Source organism: Chlamydotis macqueenii, chromosome 5 (genome assembly GCF_036417535.1).
Source record: "Chlamydotis macqueenii isolate bChlMac1 chromosome 5, bChlMac1.mat, whole genome shotgun sequence".
Classification (NCBI taxonomy): Eukaryota; Metazoa; Chordata; class Aves; order Otidiformes; family Otididae; genus Chlamydotis; species Chlamydotis macqueenii.
The window spans coordinates 68513732-68532344 of NC_141560.1; the positions used below are offsets into that span (position 1 = coordinate 68513732).

The 18613-nt window shown below is 38.4% G+C and overlaps 1 protein-coding gene across 1 annotated transcript; it reads right to left on the reverse strand.

Moving 5' to 3' along the window:
* Nucleotides 1–221: 221 nt before the first annotated feature.
* Nucleotides 222–17392, reverse strand: ZDHHC13 (zDHHC palmitoyltransferase 13). The gene is made up of 17 exons (XM_086748771.1): nt 17310–17392; nt 16597–16739; nt 16099–16221; nt 15546–15623; nt 14178–14322; nt 12823–12887; nt 12071–12233; nt 11302–11427; nt 10836–10969; nt 9952–10052; nt 7053–7177; nt 6479–6541; nt 5978–6071; nt 4494–4577; nt 2950–3107; nt 1467–1564; nt 222–742 (listed from the first exon to the last, which is right to left on the reverse strand). Exons 1-17 carry the CDS (start codon nt 17328–17330, stop codon nt 607–609), a joined length of 1857 nt encoding a protein of 618 aa, XP_086604897.1. The 5' UTR covers nt 17331–17392; the 3' UTR covers nt 222–606.
* Between the last annotated feature and the right edge of the window lie 1221 nt (nt 17393–18613).

Sequence of the window (18613 nt, forward strand, 5' to 3'; positions counted from 1 at the left end):
CACACTAAACAGGGCATATATACAGGGAAAGCCAAGAGTCGGGCTTTTCTTTACGGTTTTGTGCTTACCTCTTCTTAAGTACCTCACTGGTCACATATCCCTTGAATCTATCTCAGTCTGTAAAAACACACTTAGAAACATAAAAGCTCTGTTTTATTACATGTAAACCCTCCAAATACAAAGACGTAATAGAAGTTTTCACAACATAAGCAATAAAATAACAGGGTAATCGTAATATTATATTTCAAAATATGAACCTTCCCCTTAATTTTAAAATGCAATTTTCTTTTTTTCTCTGCAATATAAAGCAACGGGTACCAACACGGTTTTGAAATTCTGCCGTACAAACTTACCTTTAAAAAAATATATTCTTAGTGTCATCTCATCACATAAAATTTCAAATAGTTTCAGCTCAAACTATATATACACAGACATACAGCGATTGTTTCATATATAAACCTGCGCTAGCTTATGCAAGATAGGTTTAATATTTAAAACAATAATTAAAATAAAAACAAGCAAAATTCAGAAGAATTTGTAAAAATTAATAAAATATCCAGTTTTATTTAGCTTTCAGCTCAGCAGTTTTAGAAAGTAAGCAAAACTTCATACAGAATGAACATTTTTCTCTTTTGCCAGATGAAGAAGGTTGTATTGCTTGGTCCAGTCAACTACATTGGGTTTGAACATACCAAAGCAACCGCACTGAAAAAAGTCTGCAAGATTCTGGAAGCATCCAAGACTGAAAATGAGAGAAATATACATTAATAAGTCTAGCAAAAGACTGCAGGCATCAAAAATACAATTTCACCCTAAGACAGTATTTTAGATAGGAAGCTGTCAATGAAGACAGCTCTGGGAGAAGAAACATAAGAACAGTTCTCTACTGAGCATTACTCCTTTGCTGAACTTTTACAACCTGTATTACATTTAACAGTGAGAAGAGATTAAGTTCAACTCAGATGTTTAAAAGTTAGTACTTAGTAAGATCTCAACTGTTAATACACAGGAGGAAACAGAGATTTCTAGTGTAACAGGGAAACCTTGGTACTAGTTTCTCTATTGAGCTAAATACTGCCAGAGAAGTCAGAAAGGGGCCAGTTGATACATAACAGACACAGAGACTGATGAACAAACTAAAGGACAACATCCCCACCTCCAAAACAGCGTCTACTGATTAGAGCTATGGACCTGTTTTGGCACGTCTTTTTCCTATATACACAGCCAGGCAGAAAGAACCCCAGCAGCTCTTACGCTGCCCTGTTTCCTAGGGCAAAGAAACTTCTCAGCGAGGAAAATGAGGTCCGTTTCCTCCCCTCAGCACAACTCACAACAGGCATGACTAGCACATCCACAAACCACTCTTTTTTTTTTTTTTTTTTTTTTTTTTTTGCATTTATGAAGGAGTGAAGCAAATCAGTACTGAAAAGATATGTGTTTAAAACACACTGTTCATTAACACTCACTTGTATGGAGTTCTCCTGAGTGAAATAGGATGCTTAGAAGATTTTCTCTGTATCTGGAGATTCATTCTCTCATGGGAGGTCAATCCCAGGAATGTAATCTTACAGAAAATAAAATGTAAGTAATGGTTAAAACGTGAACAGCACAAATTAAAGTTCTGGTGATACCAAAAGATACCATTGAGAAGGGGGGGAGGGGCAAAGGTTGGCCGTATCTAACAAATAAGTAACTACTGTCATAATTAATGACTGAAGAGTATGTTTTTAAATGTCACTTGGACTAAAACAGAACACAGAAATCTGTAACAGTAAAGCTTCCACTGAGAAGCAAGCTTAATTGGGATGACTGAAGACTGTACTTTTACAGATGTCAGTAGAAGTTAAAGATCTACAGCAGTTAAGCACCTGTATCCTCAGATTTTGTCTATATTCTACCACATAAACTCATAGAAAAAAGATGTCGTGATAAAGATAAAGTAGCTGAGCAAAAAACCATGAAGTAGATATCAGACTCAACAATAACTTTTTCATTTTCTTCATTCTATGTCTTTTCGTTGAGTTCCAAAATGAGACTTACAGGTTTTTTCTGCATTTTTGCTTACCTCTTCCCTTTTCCATTTTTTTTTTTTTAATCAACATAAATCTTACAAGCCCTTATAAATGGCTGCATGATACACCAAATATCATAAAGCAGTACATTTACAAATGACTGTGTATGAAACACAGTAGTTAACTGTAAATATCCTACCAAGATACTTCTTTTCCGAAAAGAAAAGACACATCTCAGTGTCTTGGACACTACAGAAACCTAGCATTTAAAATTGTGGATTCTTCTCTTTTTTTAAACAAGATGCAAACCAAGTCTTCAGCTCAGTATGCTTAACACATATTCAAATGACACATCTTTCCTAAGAGCTGCTAAACAAGCTGTTTCCTAGATGTTTTAAGACAGCTCTTCTTAATCTTGTTTGTGTAGCCAAAGTCTCTCCAAGGAAAACATAAACAGGAATTTTGACAGTCCTCATCAGAACAAAATACAAGTAATTGATTTTTTTTTTGGTAACAATTTGATTTAATACAGTCCAACGACACACTGCTGAGCTCTGCCGCAGAACTTTCAACTCAGGACTTTGTGTGTCATGTGCCATTTCGGGGGCAGTTACACCAGTTCTATTAGTCAAATAACTTTCTTGCCTTCAAATACATCTTTTCACAGGTTAGGAATTTTTCATGAGTAGTAAACCCAAAACTCAGTTATGAGAGTGATTTGCAGACTGTTATTCTACTTTTATCATGGGAACGCTGAGTGCACAAGTACTTGTGAAACTTAAAGGACTGCCCTGGGATTTAAGAAAAGCACCTACATGTGACATTAATTAGTCAAGGAAAGCAGACACAACGTTTTCATGGGAGTAAATAATCTCAGGAAAAGTTTTAATATGATGATTTTTTTAAGAGAGAAGCATAAACTGAAGTAAAATAATACCTGATAAAGCTGAACAGTGAGCCACAACGAAGCCCATACTGTATGAAAACAGGCTACTGCGAAGATGTAGGAAACCCAGGGAGAACAACGTACGATCTGTGTGAAGTAGGTCCACGCTCCATCTTGATGATAACTTGTTGCGCAATGGTTTGACCAATCTGACAAGACAGATAATCGGTTAATTATGTTTTTAATATAGGCTACTTAAGAACTGAACAAAGATTGTTTGCATGGAATGACTATTACATAGCAACATCCTGTAGAATTACCACGTCTAGTATATCGTGTTCCCACTAAAAGCACCCACAGAGATACACGACTGCTTGCTATTCTGGTTGCATAATCTTTGCATTATGCATTCAGAATCCACAGTAGGAATATTCAAGGCACTGGCTAGGCACTTTTAAAAAGTTAACTAGCGATACTGAATTAAGTCATCATGTCTCATTGTCAAGACTACTGAAATTTTGCTTCATGATTATCTGTAATTTTAGGACAAGAATTTATCATTTATCTTAAACATCATCATCAATGAAAGAAGACATTATGGTGACAACGACAAGAAAACAGTATTCTACCACTATTCAATAGATGCAAATGGCAATGTCCAACTTCCGTATATTTCTTGAGAGATACTTAAGCCTACCACATACGTCTTCAACCTATAAAAAACCTAAACAACTAAAAGCAGAGCAACTTTTTTCTGCCTCTATGTCAGCAGAACAATAGAGGTTTTCTTCCCATGCTCCTTCACACACAGGAAATGGAGAAAAAATACGCTTTTTGCATACATAAGACCACCACTGAAACACAGGAAAGGAACTTGTGTTCACATGCATGTCCCGTGTCCTCCACTGCCACAGTTGGTTCATTTCACTCTACGTTGAATACTGACTCATTTCAGTATAAGTGAAATAATATAAAATAAGATGAACTCCCTCTACTTTTTATTTAAAAGGTTAGTGCTATGTTAATTCATCCTCAGGACCCACATTATAAGGGCTCTTCTTTCGCCTCCAAAAAATTTCTTAAATTTTCCAAAGTAATAGTTTGGATTTATTAATTAGATATACAGGTCTCCTCTTTTCAAAGTTATCACCACATTAAAAACAAAAAGAAACTTCTGTAATTATTCAGTATAGATATTTCCAAATAACAAAATCAATAAAGGCTTTGCAATAATTTATTTACAAACGTATTTTCTATTGTAGTAAGAGGTATCCAGACCAGAACTTGTAACCTGACTTTCCTCCACATGGCTTATTTCATCTCTTAACAAAAATGCTTTCTGATACGGTATTTTCCAATGGACATCCCACTAGATCTTGCTTTCTACTCAAAACAAACGTAATCAGATATTTGACCTAAGACTCAAAAATGATATGTTTTCATTTAAAGACAGAATTACAAGATAACAACATTGCTGAAATATGGTCTTATTTGTGCAGGCATAATTACACCTGCTAGAAACAAAATGCTGAAAAATAAGAACCATACACACGCATCCTTGAAAGCTAAATTAAAATAAATTCACGGATACATACACTGAAGAGTTCCATAAAGCAGCCAGACACTGGTCATAGTTATGAAAGACAGGAACAATAAGTAGTAACGATGGTTCCCAACGCCTGTATTTGAGGAAAGGAAAGGGAAAAAAAAAAAAGTTTGACATTTTAAAATTCAGCAATATTTCTATTTGTCCTGAAGTTAATAGGAACAAAAAGAATCAAAACCACTTCTTACTATTACCTCTGCTATACTCAAGGGAGTTTGACAATGCTGATCTCTTTCTCAACTTTCTTTTGTAAGCCATCCTAATTTATATAATAGAATTAGTTCTGATAAAGTCAAACAGGATTTGTCTCTTCTTCAGAGCATGCCTTCAGCTGTTTTAGCTAGATGAGGACTAATTATGCAACCACAACTCTCCCCACGCACACTACAATTCTCTCAAATGACTAAAAAATCTAAGCTATTCAATTTAATTGTTTGACCTTTGTGTGCTTCAGAATTGAAGATATGCCCATTAAAAACCCTAGACTTCTGTCAGAGAAGAGATGTGAAGACATACAATTATCTTCTCTTTAAATCACAATCAGCATTCCTCAAAGCTTTGAAACAATGCATCTGAAGGACGTCTCACCACCTTGTAAACAGCAAACGTTGTAAAAATATTTCCACAAATTTTTCACAAAAAAAAAAGTTATTGGCAAAAAAAAAAATGTTAAAAATACATTGCTACAGATGTAAAGCTCTAACCTTTCTATCTTGAACATGACCAGGAATGAGACAGAAAGGAAGAAAGAGGAAGTTTCTCAAAGAACAGAAGAACATAAGAAATGTCCTGTGGGGTTATCTCAGTGGTGCTGCTGCTCCAGCATACTGTCTCTAACAGCAACAACAGACAACGTTAGCTCAGGAGGATTAACGAGCTTGGCTGCTTCTATGGTTCATTCTCCTCACCCACAGCTACTGCATTAAAATGCCAGAGTGTGCATACTTATCTAGTTCTTTTAGTATTTGCTTTTGGGTACATTGTCCAGAAGTTTGTCTAATGCCTTCTGAACCTACTGACCCTGCCTACATTTGCAAACTCTTACAGCAGCAAGCTCCACCTGCAATGTAAAGATATATTTTCTTACCCATTTTAAATCCAATTGCTATTCTCAGTGAGCCCCCCTTATTCTAGTATGATGTGCTTGGCAAATAACAATTCTGCATTCACTTTAGTCACCATTTATTTTCTTTTTAAGTCTCAATCATATCCTCTGTTCCTTCTTCTCTCAAAAGAAAAGGGTCCCAAGCTGTTTGCTCTCTCCTCTTAGGGTGACCACTCCATCCCTTTAATAATTTTAGTTGTGTTTCTCTCTGCCATCGAACTAATTTCCCTCTGGTACCTATCAGTAACCTCTTCAGTATCAACTGTGTATTCTTATACCAGGTGTGCTTTCTCTCAAAGGAGACAAATATGATTTCTGCAACTTTTAAATTATGTAGTATTTTCAAATTTCGTAAAACAAACTCTCACCTATGCACTGTCCAATCCACAGAGAATGCTGATCGTATCTGGCTACACATAAATCACAAGCATGGCAATGAACAGATCTCAAAGGCTTCCTTACCTGGTGGAGGATGAAGGAAAAGAATACAGTCACAGCAAAAGCATCTACTTTGCTCAAAGTTTAAAGCATCTTCTCATGGGTACCATCATATTTTGTACAGTTACTGTATAACAGACCCCACAGCACAGAAAATAGATGAGAATTACACACCTTAGTTTTACAAAAAGAGAGATGGAAATAATAATAAAAAAGCAATTTTACTAAGACTAAAGTCCAAAAATCTCAAAGCATCTCTTTTGTCACTGTAAAAAAAACCAACAAAACAAAAACAAAAACGAAATTTAAGTAATATAGAACAAACTGTGCACATAATACTTGCACGACAAGCTATGAGGAAAAGGGTTTTTTTACAGCACTACTGAAAAAAAGCCAGGTTAAAAAGAGAAAACAAAACTAGTCTCACTTACAAGACACGATGTGCAAAATGATCGGAAGTCCAAGCAACCTGCTTCTGCAAGAGCTACAATGTTCTGAAAGACAAAGTAGTTCATGCTTGCGTTTGGATCACATTTTGAGGGGGATCTATGACATTTTTTACATTAGGCCTTTTGGAGTTCATAAGCACTTTGACCACCAAGCACCAACAGGAATAAGTACTTGCTATTTAATAAGGTCCAGGAGAAGCAGAACAGACTAAGGCAACTTCACTCATGCAAGATTATTCGGAAAATTATCTCTATGTTGCCAAAATTAATATACAATGTGAATGAAAAGATCTGTACAACGTTTGGCCAAAGCTCACATACCAATGAGAAGATGGAGACAAGGAAATTACGGCAGGGTGATGAAGATAAAGAAACAAGCAGTAGTAGGAGAAATTATCTATGATCTATGCTGTTCAATGACAGAACTAAAAACTCTTAAAAAAATTAAGAGTATTTCACTGCTTTCAAGTTTAACAAAATTGCACATGATGACAAACAAATCCACAAAAGTACTTATGTGTTGCACTGGGTCAACCCTTCCATTTGTTTTACCTACCTCTTTTCTTTCTTTTTCTGAAGTTTTAATATAGCCAGGATCAGTTCTCCAAGTTTTATAGAAATAATAAAGAAGACCCACCACACTGAACATGACAGCGATTTCAAGAATTGTATTGGTTATATGTAATATTCAAGTTAAGGAACATTTGACTCGTTACAAATGTATTTATTTCACCCTCTGAAGTTTCTCCTATTTTATTTAAACAACACCAATCAGACATGCATAGTTACTAAGCTTCCAGCAGCTGTGAGATTTATTTGACTGCTGCACACACCCCTAAGTCATCAAACAGGCTCTTACTCAGACTGTTTTCCAAGACTTGCCCTCTCTTGTTTGTTTCAGCTGAGACAACTGCATAAATTTAGATAGAAAAACGCAATTTCAGTCACCCTGGAACTACCTTTGTCACTTAAAAAACAAGCACACACTGCTAAACACTTCTCAAGGTAAGGTGCAGCTACTGGGAACCCTTCTTCCCTCACAAATATACCAGAAAAACCATTATGATTAAGTGACAAATTTCTGGTCTAACTGGGTATTTTTCTTCTTGCAAACCCTTTGCTTTTACCCAGTGGCTGACTGTTTTAATGACTGTATATGGAGGGTATTAATTTCTCATGAAGTTCAGAAAATCAGACTTAAATTCAGTACTTTTTACATATAGTTACGTGCTGCAACTTCTCTAGCAGACAAATTATTATTACACATGAGGGAGAAGACATTAGGGACATAACTTTCACACTATGTACTAAAAACATCTACACATCAGGGTAAGGGGAAAAAAACATGTCAAGATTAAACTACAGCAACAGAGGAATGTGGAGTGGGACAAGTTTCATGCCAATTAAATTCAAGCGTCAAACTCAAGAGCTCAGGCTCCTAAAGAACAGTCCATAATGCCACCAAGGAGCAAAGAGCCCAAGCCTGAATTTCATCCTCAGTGACTGCTCAGTCACTAGATAAACTGTATAGTGTGAATAACTCTTAAAAATCAAGTACTGCAACCCCAAGGTTGTTTTGTCTTATGAACTAAAACCACTGCAAAGTAGCTCTAATTAAAATCAAGATAACAAATTATGAAATATTGGTGCTATCAACAGTCTTATCATTGTGTTTGTTACGATGCAATTGCAGGGTGCACTTACATAAGTCAAAGTTATTTCCTGTGGATACTGCTGGTCTACTTGCACTTTGTTTTTTTTTTTGGAGCCGAGAGCAGACTTTAATTACAATGGCTGGATTTTCATTCATACATAAATACAGGTAAATAACATACTGAACGCTTTTATAACACTCAGATCTGTGACCAGCTCCAGAAGGAAAACACCTTCATAAGAAAAAGAGTTGGATAGTGAAATGGAAAAACCATAGAATCACAGAATGGTTCAGGTGGAAGGGACCTTTAAAGGTCATCCAGTCCAACCCCCCTGCAAGGAGCAGGGACATCTCCAACCAGATCAGGTTGCTCAGAGTCCCATCCAACCTGGCCTTGAATGTTTCCAGGGATAGGGCATCCACCACCTCTCTGGGCAACCTGGGGCATCCATCACCTCTCTGGGCCAGTGTTCCACCAGCCTTAAAGTGAAGAACTTCTTCTTTATGTCAAGTCTGAATCTGCTTCCTTCGATTTTAAAACTATTTCCCCTTGTCCTGTCACAACAGGCCCTGCTGAAGAGTTTCTCCCCGTCTTTCCTATAAGCCCCCTTTAGGTACTGGAAGGTCTCCCCAGAGCATTCTCTTCTCCAGACTGAACTATCCACTTGCCCATCTCGCTAAGCTACAGTTAGACCTTCAAGAAGATTGCCACACTCACTATCTTCAGCAAAGCATCTGACTCAGACCTCTATCGTTGGAATTTTTTTCTTTTAATTTATATGACACTAAGAAAACCTTAAAACTTCACAACACAACACTGAATAACATGATTTTCACTGTGACAGGCATATACATGTATTCCCAGCTGGAATATACCCAATCACCTCATCACAGTTAATCCTGATAATTCTATTAAGAACATCTTAATTGGGAACAGTGCAAAAGAAAATGCCATTTAAAGGATGAAGTAATTAAAAATTAATTAAAATTGTGTAGCAATATATTCGAGCTGGTTTAGTAGAAAATTATTTACAGTTCTAAGTATCTCTGTAAGTTTTTCACCAAACGTAATAAAAAAATAAATAGATGCCTCTTGTGTAAAAAAAGAGCAGGGCACTGAAAAGCAAGTGTAAACCACTAAAACGTTTTCGTACTCATCAGTGCAAAGCCTCTTCAAAGAAAGTAAATGAAAGGTAGGCATTAATGTCCTGTACGCTGGGAACGCGGTATAATCTATGAATAAAGATAGGACACTGGAAAAATCTGTATTGGAGGGACATGAAGAAATTTGTTCCCTGTTTTTTGGGGGGTGGGGAGGAAAGTGATCTTTTTAAGAGCAGAAGCATAAATATCACTAGCTGTCAAATCCTCACCACTTCAGAAAGATAAGATGCTTTGAAAATTATTAATGCATGTGTTATCCAGTTACACTACAAGACAAAATACATTCTTGTACGAGAGTCTCAGTGAGGAAGATTAAAGAGACGCATGGAGATGGTAACAGAGACAATTAAGTTTAGAACAAAGACGTTTTCATTTTGATATTCCAGTAACATAGGAAATAGTTCAGAATTGTACACAAACATCTGCTAAAGATAAAAGACAGCACAGATTTTTAGCCCACATACAACTTTAATTTAAACCTAAAGTTATTTCACCCCTGTCCAAGGGAAGTAAATGAACCTTACCAGACATTAACAGGCACGTGCAGTTATCTGGGACAGCTCATTACTATTTGCACATTAGATTTACCAGGAACTGTCAGGAGAGTTCTATTGCGTTTCTTGAGTATAAAGGATATCAGGCAGGAACCAGAAAAACCATGTCACGGCCATCCAAAAAATTGAACTTAGGAGAAATACTGTGGGAAGATACCTTAAATTCTTGAGTCCCACAAACTGCCTGAAAGAATATTAAAATAAAAGAGTATTTTTTACAGTGTATTTAAAACATAACTCCATAGAGTATAAATTACCTATTTTGTTATTTTAAAAACTTCACACATTCAGTATACTTCAAGTCTCTCTTAAAGCAATCAAGAATTGTCATTCAAAAACATTCTTTAGCCAGATACATAGGTGGTTAACAATGCAAAAATAAAACTGAAGAATGCTCCAGCCTAATGCTATATATCAGAAGTGCTGTAGCACTAAGTGAAAAGTGCCATCTCTGTCTACTTGCACACTGATAGCACTGCTATTTCAGTGAATACTGACTGCTGCAGAAACTGTTGAAGAAAGCAGGAAACCTGCCAAACTGCTTAGGATAACACTGGGAGGTCTGGGGAGCAGAGGAGGCAGGGAATGGCTCATTAAAACTCATTCTGTGTCACAAATACAGAAGGAAAAGTTGAGATAAAGCACATTTCTGAGCATTGCGAATGGATATCTCAGTATCCACCACGTGCAGACCTTCAATAACACTCTCTATCATTAACATTAGCTAACATACTGCTTAAACACTTCAGTGGTTTGTTTTATTTCAAATCTTCCAGTGATGAGAAACTATCATTTCGCACATCTAAAAACACTTGATTTCTACAGTCATTCTAAAAAGTACATACGTTAAACCCTTCACATTTGTTACGCTAGGTCAGACTAAACTCTGAAAATAATACAGCATTAGATACCTTATATGGCATATATAAGAAAATACATACACATACAGAGAGAAAGAGTCACGAACCTCACAAATAGAGCCATCCCAAACAGCAGGAGAAGAAGCAGACCTCCTTTCAAAAGCCAAGAATCAGAACTTAAGTTCATTACGTATCCTATGGCCCACATCAAGGTCAAGGAAGATGCCAACAGCAGGAAGAGCTATTAAAATTACTATTGTTAAAATATGACAAAGTATTCAAGCAGGACTTAGTTCAAAAGTATTCGTGTAATGTAATAACAAATGTTGAAAGACTAGGTATGTAAGACAAAGTGACACACGAACACTGCAAAGAGGGGCGGGGAAAAGACACACAACCCCCCACCCAAACCACTGTTACATGCTTTTAAATAATTTTACTGATGTGCACTCAATTTCAGGAGAGTGCACTCTTGTTAGAAGATCCTCTTGCTAGAAAAGAGTTAAGTTGCCTATTGTTTTAAACATGGAATGCTGTAGCTTTATTTCCATTAGTTATTACTCATGAAATTACCTCATATTTCTCTACTATTTTCAGTAATCTGTTATTTCTTCTGCTTCTCATTCTTTCTTCTTCCTTTACCATATAAACCACGAAGCGATTCTGGCTTTGATAAGCAAGATCAAGTGGTGTCTCTCCCTTTAACAACAGAAATGTTTGTTTCTTTATGCACTTAGCACATAAATGCTTTCCTTTTCAACAGAAACAAGAAATAAACATCGCTGTAACAACACTGTACAAACATATCTATATAGTCAGAGGAATCGATAGTTTCAGTATTTATACTTCTCACTATCAGTTTTTACAAATATTAGGACGAAGACTTTCACATGTGACGAGGCCTTTTGAACATACAAACAGGCACTGTCAAACAGTGGTCTTCACAGGATGACATATGTATCTTCTTAAGGTCTTTGAGTTTCACAGGACACCAAAGACAGCATTATTTTTTAAAGTCTGTCCAAAGTCATGACTCCTCATGACAGTGTTTTGAAGTAGAAAACAGTCAACTTAAAGAAAAAAGGACATTGTGCCAAGGACACAATGATGTTCAGAGTGACCGAACAGCTTGGCTGTTCATTGAATGAACGTTGCAAACAAACAATCTCTTTATTCACACTTTGTGCCACACCGTAAGCAAGGCGCTAACTCCTTTTAGGAAATGCTCTTAGTCAATCCCCATTCCAAAGGATACCCAAAGGGGAGAGGACTCAGATTTTTCTTTACATTAATTTCACACATTCATGCCACATGGAATGAAGTATTATGAAAGAAATTGTACCTTGCCATTTTTTATGTCCAGGCTAGAACCAGCTTCCAGTAACAGATCCACTGCACTGGTATTTCCCGATGTTATTGCCCAATGCAGTGCAGTATTCTTTTGAACATTGTCTACAGCATTGAGAGAGGGGTTAAACTTTAAGAGAAACCTCGTGGGGTCTGGTCTAGATGAAAATAAAGTATAAAAGTTAACAAACAGAAGATAATCTGTACTGGAGATGAAATTTTTGAATGCCTTATATAAACCAGTGTTCCCATCTGTGAAATAACAGCAGACACTTAACGCCTTGTCTCAGAACAAGCTCATCAACGAGAGATCCAAGTTTATAATTCAGGATCTGCCCTGAAGGCTTTTCTCCAGACTATGTTATCTTACCACGTTAACAAATATAAGGTATATAGACAAATTACATCTTTCTACAACACTGTGTATAAGCTTACAACGCCACATTTTATTTATTCTGTATGCATTTTACTGTGTCCACCTCCATTTATTTTCATTCCTGGGAAAGCACAATAATGTTGCAGCTGGTTCAGTCATAGACCTAAACTTCTTTTACAAACTCTTTTTACTCTCTTTGTTAGATCCAATTAGCTACTTCTTAACTCCCCATCTCTGAAGTACTGCATAGTTTAGCACAACTAAAATGGAAAGGAATGTCAGTTTAACAAAAAGTTTTCAGAGGAAAAAATTCACCTCACCGTTTCTTGGGTATATTAAAATTAATTACTTTCAAGTTACTCAGTACTTACCCAATCGTTTTTTGTGCTGCTAACATTAAAGGTGTTTGTCCATTGAAGTCTGTTGTATCTATGTTCTAAGCGTAAGAAAAAGATAACAAGCAAGTGATTACCAGTGATTTCAGGAAACAGAGAGATGGTCAGATTCAGAGGTATAAAACAGGCCTAGCTTCATCGCAGTAGTGGAAAGAAACCAAACCATACCAGCCAAGAAACAAATGCTAATTTAAAAAAAAAAAAATGTCCCCTCTCTGAGTCTTGCATGTCACTCCTTCCACAATATGCTGAGTCTCCACTAAGGATATTTTTCAGGGAGAGTCTCCACTAAAGATATTTCAAATGGAACCATGTTAACCATATTTCCTGTCCACTTTTGCACAAAAATACTATAAACATAATGTACCTCAGAAAGCAATGTCAACCATCCTCCTTGTGTAAACAGAGGTACATAACAGAATCAAGTACATAAAACTGGTTTACTAAAACAACAAAAAAGGATTGATTATGTACCTCAATATGTAATTACTTAAACATCTAACTTGCGTTAGCTAATCTTCCTCTTTCACAACTAAGGTTTCCTTCTTCCCCACCTCCACCCATCATATTAGAACAGATTTACTTAAATGTTTAATCATTTGAATTTTTTAGTAGAAGGTAGGTAGTCTAAAAGCCTTCTTAAGTCTCTTATACATACCACCTATTCCTACATTTCAGAAATCAGTTACTCTACTAAAGAGAGCTCTATCAGACAGAAAATAAACTTAACAAATCTTTAAGTCTTAATGCACAGTGTTTCAAAGAAACAGTCTAGATCACAGAAGAACTCTCATTTTTATTAGTAAATTGTTACACTTGTCATTAATTCTGCTTACTTCAGATGCAAGCTAAGCAGACATCAACTAGAGTGGACACAATATAAAATTACTGAAAATATAGAATACAGACATTTCTAATTAAAAATTCAGACCTAGTCTGATCATCTGTTCTGCATGCTTCAATAGATGGACATAGTACAGATTATTAGTTACAAATTTCTAATCAAATAGTAAACACTTCATGATGTATATACTTCATATACTGCTTTTTGTTATCACACTTAAAAGCCACTTGTTATTTACACAGCACCACAAACCTGCATAGCTTGAACAACTTTCCTTAAGCACTCTGAATTGTACAGGGATGACAAGAAGAGGGGAGAGTATTAAAAAAAAAAATAAAATCTAAGTTTCTCTAAACTTATGGCACGGGAAATAGTTGTCAAACATCTGCTTATCATCTAGAAAACATGACAATTAATTCGGAAATGTATCGTACACACAGGCAGTTACTCTAAGTAGAAAACAATACTTGGGACACCAACAGCATACCTGGCCTTTTGATATGAGGTAAGCTACAATGGGCATGTGTTGAAACAACACTGCTAAGTGAATGCTGCTGAATCCTTCCCCATCAATAAGACTGGGATCCGCTCCACATTTCAACAATAACATGACCATAGGCAGATGTCCTTGTCTGCAACGATACATGAAATGAAACTATAGAGATGACAAAAAAGGTGGAAATTTTAATGAAGGCATTGCCTTAATAATTCTCCTAGATAACCCCCACCCCCCCCCAACAAAATTCCTTTCATATTCCTGTGGTTTTATTCAGGAAATTACTTTTTTTTTAATTAAAAGTTTATATCAGAAAATTCTATTAAATATATACCTTAATAAGTTAGTCTAAGGCAAACTGTTAATTTACAATACAATGGCTACTCTACAGTAACTTCTCCTGTGAGTAGTCTTTCTCAGAAGTATCTAACTTTGGCAGAAGACTAAGACAGCCCAGAAGAAAGCACTGATCTTCCACTGTGAGAATTTGCACTCAGAGAAGTTATCCCATAATAATCATTTAAAGTCATGTTTTTTCCAGATGAGTAGTGCCTTGTCCTTTTGAGCATTTTACTCAAGTCCTGTCCTAGAAGCCAAAGTTGGATGATTTAAAACTGTATCAGGTCAAACAGATGTAGATGTAGAAAAAGCAGCTGCAAAGAGGCATTAAACACCGGCAAGCAGCAACAGCTATCCTCACCCAGGAAGAGGTATGGCATGTTTGTGGGGTCAGCTATAAGGAGCTCAAGAGGAAAAGCTAATGCCTCTGAGGGAAGAAGGCCAAAGACCTCTCCACACGCCTCTGAAAAACAAGATATCTTACACTGGTCCTACAGCAGTAGGACATGATTGTGCTTTAGAGTCCAGGACTGGCAGCACTGAATCTCATGAGAGCAAACCAAGAGAATTTAGCGCAGAAGCTAAAACAACTGAAAGCACACCAGCCAGACAGGCTGAGTCTGAGGGGAACCGTGACCACAACTTTTTCAGACCTAAACTGTGCCCTACCTAATAAGTAAGCTAACTTCAGTGCCCTAACACAGCCAAGTCTTCTTTGCCCAGCGAGGCAGGACTTAGGAGGCAATGTCTGAATGTTTCATCCCTAGGGAAACTTCAAAATGTGACTGAAGTGATTAAAACACAGATACACGCATAACACAACTCTGTGTCCTGCAAAGTTGCCAGGAATCTGAGGATAGATTTCAGCATTGTTATGGATACGCTGTGAAATTCCTCATACCTCAATAAAACAAACACACCACAGAATTTTATTTAAGACGACCACTGCCGTGTTACACAAAATGCTACTGTAACTGTTAATACTAACAGATTTACAATTAGTAGTTGGAAGCAGCATACCTAATGGCCCAGTGAAGAGGAGTTGAATTCAAATCTCCACCTAGCTGATCCACTATTGCACCTTTGGAAATATAGTATCTGGGTAACAGCAACACAGTAAGTTTAAGAATAGACATAATAAAATATTAAAACATTATACAAAGGATAACATAGCTCTAGTAGAAAATAGATCATAATATTAAAAATTCACTAGAGAAGCAAATGGATAAGAGTACTTTTGAAGAAAAGGATATTGTTTTGAGAAAATAGTTAAGAAAAAATATAGTAATTAGCAAGGCACTTATAAAATCAGCTTTAATCTTTGTTAAACAAAACAAAACAAACCCAGGAAAATCTACTGATTTAACATACTACATGATTTCACATATAAAGAAACCGCAGCAACTTTACACTCCAGTGACATTTTCACAAAGGTAACTGGGTTAAAATTTGAATTTTATGCTTTTCTTCTCAAGTAGCATGTTCCTTCATTTTAAAGTATATAGCAACAAAGTGATTATAAATAACATTAGCAGAATACTTGTGTTACTTTCACAAGGACTGTAGAGCTTACTTAACCAGCTCCTGTCTGTTGTTTATCGCTGCCCAGTGAAGAAGAGTCACATTTTCTTTGTCTGGCTGTCGAACATCATATCCTGCTTCTACTAGTTCTTTGCATCGCTCTATTATGCCATACCTTAAATGAGAAAAAACAAACATATCGATTTACTTAGTATTCGTTTGTTAAGTATCCTCCAGTTTAGAGACACACATATACTAAAGAAAAAATAAGTCTCAGTAAGCACCACTCTACTTGAGCAATTCCACACTGCATTCAACAGAAGTCTTGCAAAAGGAGTTGGGCTGAGCCTTGATGAGTAGAATTTTCTACCTGACAACCAGGTACCTACCTGGTTGTGATAACAGTAATACCTTTAAGTGATGTTCTTCTTTCAGTACAGGGAGAAAACGGAACTATAAAATTTTCCTTTGTAAAAATACCCAGCCTGGCTCACATTTGAGGACACTCCCATCTATTTCAACATTTTACACACACAGAATATACACTTACTGGGTAGCCTTGACGATATCACAGGTGCTGGGGTCTTCCACAATCGGATACGGTCCCGATAGCACTGGTAGGTCTTTATCCCCACGGGCGCTATGACAGTTGTGCATATGAGGCTGACGAGGGCCATGGCAATGGTTTTTACACTGTTGGTTGACAAAGTATCTATCAACAAACATTATTTATAGACTGTACACTGCACCACCAGACGCACATGCTACACTTGCCAAGTTGTGTTCATAAAAAGAAGGAAGTTAACGTAAAGCACAGTTAGAACAGGGACAGGGGAGGACAGGAGGGATGTGGTTAAGGTTCCATCGGCCCCAATTACAAAGGCGCCGAACACTTTGCAGAGCTGGCTCCGCACACGGCAACGCTGCTATGCTAGAAATGACAACCCGTGTCTTTTAGCGGATTTGCAAACGCAAGGGCACTCGAGAGCCAGCCCAAAAACCAGACGCAAGCGACCAGAAAGGGAACCCGCCAGCCAGGACACAGGCCTCCCTGCTCGGTTAAACGCGCCTACCGGGGGCCAGAGCTCACCCCCGGGGCCCGCCGTTGTCCTCCCCGCCCCGGGAGCCGCCGGCCGACCTCCTCCTCCTCCTCCCCGCCACCGCCTCACGGGGCCCCGCGGCCTCCCCTCACCGGCCAGGCCGGGGGGCCCCCTCAGCACCCTTCCCTCCGCGCCAGCCGCTCCCCCGGGGGCCTCCCCTCACCGCCGGGCCGCCGCCGGCCATCCTGCCTTGCCCGAAGCTCCACGCTCGCCGCAGCTTCCTGCTCCCGCTTCCTGGTGACCGGCTGCGGGGAGCAACGGCAGCGCGAAGGCGGGGCGGGGGCAGGGCCCACACGGCCCGGGAGGCCGCGGTAGCGGGGCCGGGCCCCGGGGAGCAGATGGGGCCGTCCCTAAGCTCCCTCGAGCCCCACGGCTTCTAGCTTTCTTCATCTCTGTCACAAAACTCCTCCTTCCCCTCTTCCTTGGTAACAACATAGAAAAACTCATTCGGTGCGTGCTTGACCTTTCACACAAGGATCCCCCTTCCAGGGTGGAGGGCAAGGACCGGCTCCATTTCGGGGGGGGGGGGGGGGGCTGTTCTTCAGGTAGCAGCAAACAGGTTCAGCTGAAGGCAATCCTAGTCCCACACCTTGCCTAAAAACCATTTACCAGGGTTACCACCTGTCCCCCCCACGCTGCCTTGTACAACAGGAGGAGATGAGAGGACACTTGGAACCAGCACAGAGCTCCAAGGCTGACAGCTCGATATGGAGACACGAGAAGGAGCTTCCAGTCTTTGTAAAGCTTGTAAGCGTTCTGACACCTGGTAATGTTGTAAGCAAAACATTACAACATGAAAGGCCCGAAGAATTATCCTGATGCCGAGCACATTTCCAAAGAAAAGCGATGGCTCATTTATGGCTGCCCACGCGCTGGTTACAGCAGGGTGAGAGGAGGAGCGAGCAGGCTGTATCATAAAGCATGTACAGCGTGGGCAGAAGAAGAGTTATTAAGGCAATCATAAATCCATCCTCTAATGCTCAAGGGTTTGATGTTGCAAGCTTAATAACATTCATTTGGCATGTCTTTGTATGTAGTTTCTAGCAACTAGTTTTTAAGGGGGAAAAAAGAGTATTTTCTCTTCTGTATAGTCATAGCAAGACTCTCATTTATCAGTAGAGGAATATCTACCATTTCAGTCAAAAAAGACCCCTCAGTAGACAGCAAATGGCCAAAATAAGCTGTTATCAACTTATCGAGAGAACTGAAAATGCTTGTTGGTTAACATTGCGGGCTGGTGTCAGACCATGTTCCTTCCTTCTTCCTGTACCTCCTCGATCCGTGGAAAATGTCCTGCTCAATGCAGTGTCAACCGATGGAGATCTGAATAGGTCTGGGGGGCTGCACGCAGGTTGTGTGCAATCCCAGGCACAAATACAGGCTGGGCGGAGAATGGATTGAGAGCAGCCCTGAGGAGAAGGACTTGGGGGTGCTGGTGAACAAAAAGCTCAACATGAGCCGACAATG